Genomic DNA, 11,012 nt, shown 5'->3' on the forward strand with positions numbered 1-11,012 from the left:
CTCTCTCTCTCTCTCTCTCTCTCTCTCTCTCTCTCTCTCTCTCTCTCTCTCTCTCTCTCTCTCCCCTCCTCTCTCTCTCTCTCCCCTACCCCCCCCCTCTCTCTCTGTCTGGTCTATCTTCAGCTTCTTCTCTCTCTCTCTCTTTTTCGCCCCCGCCTCCCGGTGCGTTCTTTTCCCTCCACCGTCGAACGGAGGACTCTCTTGTCTCTTCCCTCACGGAAGGCGGCAATGCCTTCCCCCCTCCCTACTACGATCGCGCGAACGTCAGTGCGGCGGAATTTTAATTGGCTCTTTAATGCGATTTCAATGCCGCGTGAAAGAAATAATAGCGTTTAGATTGTATGTCCAACCATTATAATCTTAACGCGCCAGTCTTTTCCGAAAAAATATCGTTTCCTCTCCTTCCTGCACTTGCGGTTATGACTCACAAGACATCAACCATATTGTCTTCGACTGCCCCGACAACAGAAATAAAAGCTCCTTCCTATTAAATTATATTAAACATCAATATCCTACCTCCCCTAACGACTTACACAACATTATGAGACATCCTACCGCAAAACTATGTCGTTTAACTCTTGCTCTCATCAAATCCTCCAACCTCCACATTTAAATTTCCCGCTTCGCTATTTGGCGTTTCTGCGCCATTTGCTGCATCTCCGCTCCGCACGACTATTGGTTAGACGTGGCCGTATTGGATCCGGACTGGAGCCAGGAGCCACAAACTCATCAATAAGACAATAAGATAGTGACATGAGTGACATAGTCAACATGGTCAACATAGTGGCGGTGAAAATTGCTAGTTTCTCCTAGAGATTGATCCTTGACGTAGCGATTGACGTACGACGGGAGCGGGTCACCCAGGATCGAGGCAATTGATCCAATGTAACTTTTTCGTTTCTCGCACAAGGTTATTCTTGCACTTGTCACCTTGCACAGGTTTTTATCCTTTCTCGTCGACGACGACTGACGACGACGACGGTGAAAAGTCGTCGGAACCTGTTGACACTGTTGACAGCGTCGAGTGTACACACGAGTAATTTTGTAGAAAATGAGCTCGCACCATCATCTCAATTCGTCGTCTGGCGAAATCAATCACATTCACGTTCTCTCCGAGGACATGGGATCGGTTTATCTCTCGGAGGAATACGCCGACGTGACTATAGTAGTGGCGGGTCAAAAGTTCCGTAGCCACAAGCTTATTCTCGCGGCGCGTAGCGAGTACTTTCGGGCATTGTTGTTCGGCGGCATGAAGGAATCGATGCAAAGCGAAATCGAGTTGAACGCCTCCTCCTTACCCGCGTTCAAAGGCTTGCTCAAGTACATCTATACCGGACGCATGTCGCTTACTAACGAGCGGGATGAGGTAATTACTACATGGTCGCGTTATCGCCTTATCGCCTTATCGCCTATCCTTCCATCTCGACTCGCACTTGTTACAGGTCATCCTCGATATTCTCGCGTTAGCGCATTTATATGGATTCATGGACTTGGAGGCAGCTATATCCGACTATCTCAGAGAGATATTGAGCATAAAGAATGTATGCTCGATTCTCGATACCGCCTTCCTCTACCACATGGAGTTCCTAACTAACGTTAGTATCGTCCTGTTACCGCTCTGGTCTTACTACTTTCCTTCAATATTCAATATTCAATCAGGTTTGCTTCGAGTACATGGACATACACGCGTCCGAAGTTATACAACACGAGAGTTTCCAACAGCTCAGCTCGTCCGCTCTAACCGAATTGATTTCCAGAGATTCCTTCTGTGCACCGGAGACCGACATTTTTTCAGGTGTACGATCCTGGGTCAATTCCAATCCCGATGTCGATCCAACCCAAGTGCTAGGTAATGACCGTTTCTTCGCCACTCTACTCGTAAAACTCTAACGACTATGCTCTCGCTACAGATCAACTGAGATTGAGTTTGATTCCGTTGTCGGATCTCCTCAGCACCGTTAGATCATCTCAGTTGGTGCCGGCGGACGCGCTCTTGGACGCGATCGACGTACAGACGCATACGCCCGACTCCAAGCTTCCCTATCGTGGCCATTTGCTCATCAACGAGAACGTTGCCCTTTCGTCGCACGGTGCTCAAGTGTTGCAAGGAGAAATGCGTAGCTTCCTACTTAACGGCGACACGCACAACTACGATATGGAACGCGGTTACACCAGGCATACTATATCTGACTCGGAAGAACATGGGATTCTTATTAAATTAGGATCGCAGTATATTATCAATCATATCAAAATGTTGCTATGGGATCTAGACTTGCGATCCTACTCTTATTATATAGAGGTATCATATTTTATCTTTTACACCTCTATTACTTAATACTTACATTACTTAATACTCTTAAAATTTTCTATTCAAGGGATCTATGAATCAAAAGGACTGGGTCATGCTTGTCAATCACAAACATTATTCCTGTCGCAGTTGGCAGTATTTATATTTTGAGCCTAGAGTAGTGCTGTACATTCGTATCGTAGGGACAAATAATACAGTGAATAAAGTCAGTTTTCCACACTCTCTACAATCGAGATGTCTAACAATTTCAGCTCATCTTGCTCATTTCCCACAGGTTTTCCATGTTGTCAATTTTGAAGCATACTACACGAATCATACAGAGAAACTTTCACAAGGCTTCATTGTACCGACGAAAAACATTGCTACCACCGAGCGAAGCGCATGCGTTATCGAAGGTGTGAGTAGGTGAGCGCAATTTAACGTCTACTTGCTCGATACCTTTATATTCATTATTCCTCATTATATATTTATTATTCCTCATTAGGTCGCGTAATAATTTATTGAACGGAGATACATCCACTTACGATTGGGACAGCGGTTACACGTGCCATCAACTCGGCTCTGGATCTATTCTGGTACAATTGGGCCAGCCATACATGATAGAGTCTATGCGGTACACAATTCTTACTTGTCAAATCACATACCTAACTGCCTTAACATGTTACATCTCCAACTGCCTTTTTTTACCTCTAGGTTACTACTTTGGGACTGCGACAACCGCTCCTACTCGTATTACATAGAAGTATCGGGCAATGCCTGGAGTTGGATATTGGTCGCTGATAAAACCAAGGAAGCCTGTCGGTCTTGGCAGACGATACACTTTAATCCGCCCCGTCCAGTAGTTTTTATCAAAATAGTCGGCACTCACAATACTGCAAATGAGGTTTTTATTACTGTTGTAAACAATTTCTCGAAAATGGCGAATAGATGAGTGATTCGTCTTTACGGCTGTTTACAGGTCTTTCACTGTGTTCACTTTGAATGTCCGGCGCCAGTAGATGACAAATTTTCCAAATCGCCCACGCAAGAGGGACACACGTCACTCGACGCTATTAATTCCTCGCCCGCTCCACCTCCTCCCCCGCCCGAGATAGCTACGGAAGCAGTTCATATCGATAGCGATGAATCGTAACTAAACTTGTTTTGCCAACTAGATGAATTTGACCGATTCGTCGTCAAGTGACCTCGATGCAACCTTTAAGACTGTTCAATAATAATTCAATATGATATTGTAATTTGTCCTCTTGTTTTCTCGTTTACGAATCTTATTCTTATTATGCCGATTACTTTAAGGTGTAACATTTCAACTAAGATGCAGCAGCTGTCAATTTTTAACAGCAATTGGCTCGCTTTCTCATTTTTAGCATTTCTTTTCCACTTCACATATATATAAAAAGTGTTATTTTTCTACGTGATTTTGTACTTAAATCTAAAAGCGTATCGTTATTCAACACGATCCTCTCCATCATGATACCATCACATATAGTTGCTTTCTTGCTCTTTGAATGTTGTTTCTACCATCGTAAATTATATTAATATATTTTACATTGTATAATATTAAATAATGAGTAGTCTTGGATACTTTTTCTCTGTCGATATCTTCTCTAACACGATGACAATTGGTCGTGACGAAAGGTGATAATAAATTGGCAGCTGCCGTAAGTTGTTTATATAGAAGCTATCTTCCAGTTTTTTTCTATGTTACCAAGTATTTTCTAAGCGCGCGATTACCTATAATACGATATAAATACTCGTGTTACTATAACGGTGTCTGGTTTTACAGTATTTCTCATCGTACAAATATATAAATTTTCATTGCGGATCTTTAATGTGTACACAAGCGTAATTAATTATTTTTCTAGTCTACGTAACATTGCGATGTAGCGTATATCTATCTTTAAATGTTTAAATTATACGAGAACTTGAGTTGCGAGCATCAATAAAATATTTTCGATGAATGAAATATTTGAAAAGGCGTCGAGCATTATTTCATTCGACTGTTTTCTCCTGCTTTTGTGCACAGGCTTAAAAGTCCCGCGGGCGCGGGCGGAAGTTGTGCGCGCGCATGCGGCAATGGCGAGATGGGCGAGAGAGCGGTGAGAGCCGCTAGAGGTGGTGAGGTGAGACGGTGATAACGGACGCCATTTTGTTGGCTCGTTGCATCGCAAACGGCAAACAGGCGAGACAAGGCGTGCAGCGGAGAACTTGTCGCTCCGCCGGGAGAAAAAGGCAGTTTTCTAGCAAAGTCTTGGGACATACTTTGTCCTTGCTCTTCTCTTCTCCTCCTCCTCTTCCTCCTCCCTCCTCTTTCACCCCCTACCCCGTTCCGTGTGTCTTTCTTTTCTCTTGGTCCTCGTCGAGCTGCGGTGCAAGCAGCAAGCAGCGTTGATGATTGGGATTCCGCGGGACGATCGACACAAAATCACGGTCAAGATCCGCAACAACATGAAGAGGAGCTCGAGTCGCGACACGCCGCCTCCCCGTGTCAAGCGGAGCCGATCTTCCATGGGACGGTAAGATCTCTTTTTTTTTTTCCCCCGCTTTCGTCTCGATAGTACAACTTTGACGTGCTTGTAGATACGATGACTCGAGCGACGAGCGTATCAGTCCGGAGAGGATTCGACGGCGAAGTCGGGGTGCCAGGAGTCCGAGTCCGCCGACGAGGGCGTCGTCTCACGCTCGGTACGTCGAGTCGAGCTCGCATCGCGACGAGTATCTACGGCCGTCGCGCGAGGTGCCGCGAGAGCGAGCCTACAGCTACAAGGTGCTCTGCGTCAGCGCCATCCATCCCAAGGCCAACGACGAGGTCATCAAGGACACTCTGTACAGGGAGTACAAAAAGTTTGGCGAGTTCTCCATTCAGATATCGCACGAGCCGGACGAGCGCGTGGCGTACGTGTGCTTCCGTAGCTCGGAGGACGCCCGGGACGCCAAGCACGCCAAGCCGCGCATCATCATGTACGACAAGATGGCCCTGGTGGAGCCGGTGTACGATCGAGCCGAGAGCTACCGCCGGCCGCGCTCCATCACGCCGCCCGATTACGAGCGCTACTACACCCGCTCGCCAGGCCCTACCGACCGGCACCGGCCGCTCGAGAGATACGAGCGTGTGTACGGGCCGCCGGTCGGTCTGCCGCCTCACCGCGAGATGCGCCGCGAGACCATCCCGCCGCCGCATCACGAGTTCGTCCGGCCGCCCATACATCCCCACGGCCCGCCCCACGTTCACCCCGGCCCGCCGCATCACTACGGCCCCCCGAGACACATGATGATGCGCCATCCGGTCCACGGTTTCGAACGAGTGGAGAACAAGAAGGACAAGTTTCCCAATTATCTGCACCACGTGTCGCCGGAGGACGACCCTCTCGCTACCAGAACCCTCTTCGCTGGCAATCTCGAGATCAACATCACCGAGGAGGAGCTGCGCCGAATCTTCAGCAAGTACGGCATCGTCGACGACATCGACATTAAGCGTCCGCCGCCCGGCACCGGCAACGCCTACGCCTTTGTGCGCTTCCAGACCCTGGACATGGCTCATCGGTGTAAGGTCGAGCTGTCGGGCCAGTACATCGGCAAGTTTCAGTGCAAGATCGGCTACGGTAAGGCCACCCCGACCACACGGATATGGGTGGGTGGCCTCGGCCCGTGGACCTCGGTGCCGCAGCTCGAACGGGAGTTTGATCGATTTGGCGCGATCAAGAAGATCGATTACATCAAGGGCGACAGTAATGCCTACATACTGTACGATTCGATCGACGCGGCGCAAGCGGCAGTCAAGGAGATGCGCGGCTTCCCCCTAGGCGGGCCGGACCGTAGACTAAGAGTGGACTTTGCCGACGTGACGCCAGGCTTCGGCTTCAAGCCTAGAACGTATCCCGAGGACAGTAGCGACTTCCGACCACGTCCAGTTGACTACGAATCGCCCTACGATCCTTACGGACCCGATGGTGAATTCGGTTACGGACCGAGGGGCTTCCGTGGTGGTGCCGGCAGCGGCGGAGGCGGCAGTGGCAGCGGCGGGGGTGGCGGCGGAGGTAGCAGTGGCGGTGGCGGCGGCAGTGGTGGTGGTGGTGGCGGCGGCGGTGGTGGCGGCGGTGGCAGTGGTAGTGGTAGCGGCGGCGGCAGAGGCAACGCGCCGTGGCACGACAGACGAGGAAGCGCGCGAGGCGGTTACAGGGGCTCCTACCCCGACGGGTACACGCGCGACGAGGCCGACTGGCCCAGCAGAAGACCACCGCCCGAATTGGAGTACGAGACGCCGCGCGGCCTGAGAAGATCGCTCTCGCGCGAGCCGGGGGTCGACCGATCTCGGTCGCGTTCGCCACGTAGACGACAGATACAGGATTCCGACTCGGACTCGGAGAACGCTCGCACCGGCATGTTGTCGACGTCCCGTACGCTACCAGACGTCGCGCGTAAATCGATCGCGGTTTGGCAAGGCGCGTTGATACTAAAGAATTCCCTCTTTCCAGCCAAATTCCATCTGACCGATGGCGAGACCGAGATAATCGATTCTCTGATGAAGGACGAGGAGGGTAAGCACATGCTGCGCATCACGCAACGTCTGCGCCTTGATCAGCCCAAGCTCGACGATGTTTCGAAACGGATTCAAACGTCGAGTTCGCATGCCATCTTCCTCGGCTTGGCTGGCTCGAGTACCGCCGTCACCAACGACGACGCCAATGTGCAAACGCGACCGCTGCGCAACCTCGTCTCCTATCTCAAGCAAAAAGAAGCCGCTGGTGTCATATCGTTGCTCAACAAGGACACGGAAGGCACTGGCGTGCTGTACGCCTTTCCGCCCTGTGCGTTCTCAACGGAACTTTTGAAACGCACGTGTCCTAGCTTAAGCGAGGAGAGTCTTAAGGAGGACCACTTGGTGATCGTGGTGGTCAAGGGAGGTAGCGCCTAAGAGAATCTTAGTATCGTCTTGTGTGTGTCTCTATTTTCTATATCGTAAGTGCTCCAACGCTTATACGCTACCTTCGATCGTTTGGCGAGCGAGTGTCGAGAGAGTGAGAGAGAGAGAGAGAAAAAGATGGTCGACGATGAGTGAAAAGCGCGACATTTTTACGCGGTCGACAGGTTTTTCTTTCCGTACCACGCAAATGAATAATTACGTTGTTAACGTGGAAATGTCGCGCATCTCGTCTAGTCCATTTTCGAGAAAATGCTATTTCCCGGTCGTACAGTCTCCTAACTGTTAAACAATGTACAGAACTTGTGTTTTTTGATCGACGTAAGTATTTCGTTTTCTACTGGCTTCCAGATAGGAGTTTTAGTCTTACGATTACAGACAAAATCGTAACGATACTTTGATACTTTTTTTTTTATACGAATGTACATGGCATTGCATATATCCTATAATCAGACATGTGATAAGAACTCGTAATGCCCGATTACCGATCTCGATAGCTTTGCTTGAAGTTAGGCAATGTGAGTTTTTATTGTGCATTATTATCAAGACTTGATCCTTGTATAGTTGTTAAACTTAATGATAGACGAGGGTGATTTTGTAATATTACCGAGAGATGTTGTATAGTTATCTTGATTTGTGACATACTTTTCGAGAATCGTGACTATTTCTCCATATGTGCACACCGCGAACCCTACTGCTAAAAGAATACTTATCTTGTATCAAAAAACACAACTTTCCGCTCCCCAGTTGGATTTATCAGGTAGCACCGGTTACCCCAAGTGGTACAAGTTTCCATCAGCAAGATCGTTATCGACTATACCGAATATTATTATGGATGTTATAATCCTCATACCACAAGTGATGCTAAAATTACTTTAAACATTAAGTCTAAGAATTTATTTGTATTATATACATTATCAACTATACGTACGTATTAGTAATAATATTGTGCACAGTTCTTTCACATTTGCAGACTTGCATATTAATGTAATTGATTGTACTTCTTGGCCAATGCAAAATGAATATCTTCTTGAGACGTGTGTGTGTGCGTGTATGCGCACATGAAAATATTCCGCTTCAAAATAATGAAATTGGGAAAAAAATATTCTTTATATAATTGTAGATTTCAAAAATATCGAGTCCTAGACTTTACATGTTTTTACTTGCATAAGCTATAACAGTAGAGTACTTGAAGTAAACTTGTGTTATACCTAACACAACGTTGCATAGCTTTCGATGCTACAACGATACGAGGACACACATACAAGTCGCAAAATATAAATTTTCACAAAATTTTAAATAGCAAAAAATGTGAAAGGCCTGGGTTAGAGTATATTTAATATGGAAAATTTATATAATTAACCATTTTACGACTTATTTCACTAGATTTCTTTTGTGTGGCATAACATTTAAGTGATTGTGCAGTACATAAAATCCGTGAATGTAGTTACAAGTTTCTAAAGTTCGGACTGTGCCCAAGAGTGAAGACAGTGAGGAAAAAAAAACACGAGCATATATCCAGGAAGAGACAGAGATCTGTTTACTGCAATATAGTTTGTCGCATCTGTGTTTTCATAATGCCAACAGAAGTTTAGCCTTTTTTTTCATCCAAAAGACAGTGTTTGGTGGTATTAACATACAAAAAGAGCTCTGAACATGTGTTTAGTGAAATGTAAAGGAAAAGAAAAGTGATTGTGTTCCGTATTTCAGTATGGAGGAGAGCGTGCCCGAACGGTGTCCGAGGGGTATATTTTGATATTCCTTTTAGACATCCGTGGAAGGAGGAAGGGGTAGTATCTCTCTTCCATACTTGAATGCGATTGAAGGTGCAGTGGTTAAGTATATTTAGTGTTTGAACGGAAAAAAAAATAGATGCAGTTTATGTAGAGAGAAAAATTACAAAATGTGTCATTTTCTTGGTACCGTTCTTCACCTATACGATATCAAATAGGAAAATTGTCAGGAATTGTCGGTTAAATGTTATACAGTGATGCGCGATTCCAATGAATGCTCACGAGAAAGTTAATATTGGAAAATCCGAGGAAATTAATATTAAAGAGAAAGGAATAACAGCCTCGCATAGATTAGGGCCAACGAAATCTCGGACGTTGACGTCGAGTCGATGGTTAATGCATGTGACCGAAAGCCCAATTAGAACTGCTTTCAAACTTGACGAGTTTCAAATTCCATTCTTTGCTCTCGTTAAGTGAAGTTTATCGTGCAACAATACGTGGTGCTGTGATATCAATCGTTTAGCAAAGACAACCTAGGTGGGGAAACGATGAAAGACGCGACTACGTAGGTCTTAAGTGTTTGTGCTAGCCAAAAGAGTCATTTTCTCAATTTCTCGCGTGGGAGAGAAGGCTGTCACGTTCATTCCTATGTAATGGGTAAACGGGAAGAGAGAGAGAGAGAGAGAGCCGTTGTGATATCTTGGTGTTTACTGTGGCTTGTGGATTCTCCTGGGGAGAGAAGCAGAGATGAGGTCGCGAGTTTATTTTCAAAATCGCGTCGATTGTCGAAATTATTCGCGCACGGATATATCGGGTAACAGAATTGTGCATCTGCAAGTAGGCGGAAGGGAGAACTGTAATAAGGACTGTAGGGAGAAAGACACAGTGGCGAGACGGGCGAGAGTTCAAAGTGAGTTTTATCAGTGGTTTATTCCCGAAATGCATCGAGTGCTGTGCTGCCGTTCGACCACACTACGAACCTTCGTCGTCCTTTATACAATTCCCGGTCCCTGGTATATCGCTATATATAACCCAAACAAAAAAGAAGAAAAAACATTGTAAAAATCTGTTTCAGAATCCGCCCACGGAACGGAAGGCAGACATTTCGTCTCTCTCTCTTATTGAATCTGTATCCAGATTTGAGTAGAAAAAAAAAAGAAAGCAAAAGGAAAGAATAAATGACAGACCCAACATTATTTCCTCCAGTTTCTCTCACGGGCGTTTCGCACGATTCAGAAATTTCTTGGTTGCTACTTGTAGTTTTATCGTCGTATCGTCGTGCACCGGTACCGAGACAAAGAGAGATAACCTTAATAACCTAATCTAACCTAACAGAGTAGTTTCAGTTTAGAGGTTGGGCGCGAATACGATCATCGACGCGAGCGCATTAAATTCTTTTACAGACGTGTTTTAATCGTAAAGTAGACTCCACGTGTCAAACGTTTTCTTTTGTTAATACAAATTAAAGAGCCGAGGAAGGATAATAAACGGTCGACGGACCAAGGCAGAATATAGAGCGTTTTGTTGAAAGAGAGGAAAACGAGTGAGGTCTTTTCCCCTTTTATACAGAGAATATACAGGTATCTTCTGCGGCTTTCATCCTCCTTTTTCTTTTCTCCCTTGAAGGCTTGAAACAGAGTCGTTCAGGCACCAGCAAGTGCCCAGAGTGCAAGTAGGTGTAGCTTAGACAGATAGAGAGTGCGCAAGGCGTTCCATGATCCATCATGTCCTCCGCGATGAAAACAAATCCGGCCATTTCTATTAACTTGATCGGCGTTCGATTCCATCGTAAATGATCTCGACTGAATTTTATGTCAGACATTTTATTGGACAGTGTATATATATATTTTTTTTTTATTTTTAATTTCCACAACTTTTCATAGACAAAATTAACCGTCGCCGGATCCGTGATTGAGAAACAATCGAAGCTTATAGTTATGAAAGGAAAAGGATCGTTTTCGTCAAGTCTTAATGATAAGAGCGTAATCACGTGGTCGCTATCGGTAACAGGAAGAGACACGGAATGTGTAAATCGGACCATTACGTGGGTGGC

At 46.1% G+C, this 11,012-nt stretch overlaps 2 protein-coding genes across 2 annotated transcripts; both read left to right on the plus strand.

The window, feature by feature from the left end:
- The first annotated feature begins 696 nt into the window (after window positions 1-696).
- LOC105562600 (BTB/POZ domain-containing protein 9) lies at window positions 697-4,271 on the plus strand. Its single transcript, XM_012013574.1, has 10 exons — window positions 697-939; window positions 1,049-1,366; window positions 1,443-1,595; window positions 1,660-1,849; window positions 1,911-2,299; window positions 2,376-2,513; window positions 2,583-2,713; window positions 2,793-2,921; window positions 3,002-3,191; window positions 3,267-4,271. Exons 2-10 carry the CDS (start codon window positions 1,052-1,054, stop codon window positions 3,438-3,440), a joined length of 1,809 nt encoding a protein of 602 aa, XP_011868964.1. The 5' UTR covers window positions 697-939; window positions 1,049-1,051; the 3' UTR covers window positions 3,441-4,271.
- Window positions 4,272-4,357: 86 nt separating this feature from the next.
- LOC105562601 (putative RNA-binding protein 15B) lies at window positions 4,358-10,152 on the plus strand. Its single transcript, XM_012013575.1, has 3 exons — window positions 4,358-4,821; window positions 4,886-6,291; window positions 6,436-10,152. Exons 1-3 carry the CDS (start codon window positions 4,697-4,699, stop codon window positions 7,218-7,220), a joined length of 2,316 nt encoding a protein of 771 aa, XP_011868965.1. The 5' UTR covers window positions 4,358-4,696; the 3' UTR covers window positions 7,221-10,152.
- Window positions 10,153-11,012: the final 860 nt, after the last annotated feature.

The sequence above is a fragment of the Vollenhovia emeryi genome, unplaced genomic scaffold, assembly GCF_000949405.1.
Source record: "Vollenhovia emeryi isolate VEMERY1.0 unplaced genomic scaffold, V.emery_V1.0 DF939185.1, whole genome shotgun sequence".
Lineage (NCBI taxonomy): Eukaryota > Metazoa > Arthropoda > Insecta > Hymenoptera > Formicidae > Vollenhovia > Vollenhovia emeryi.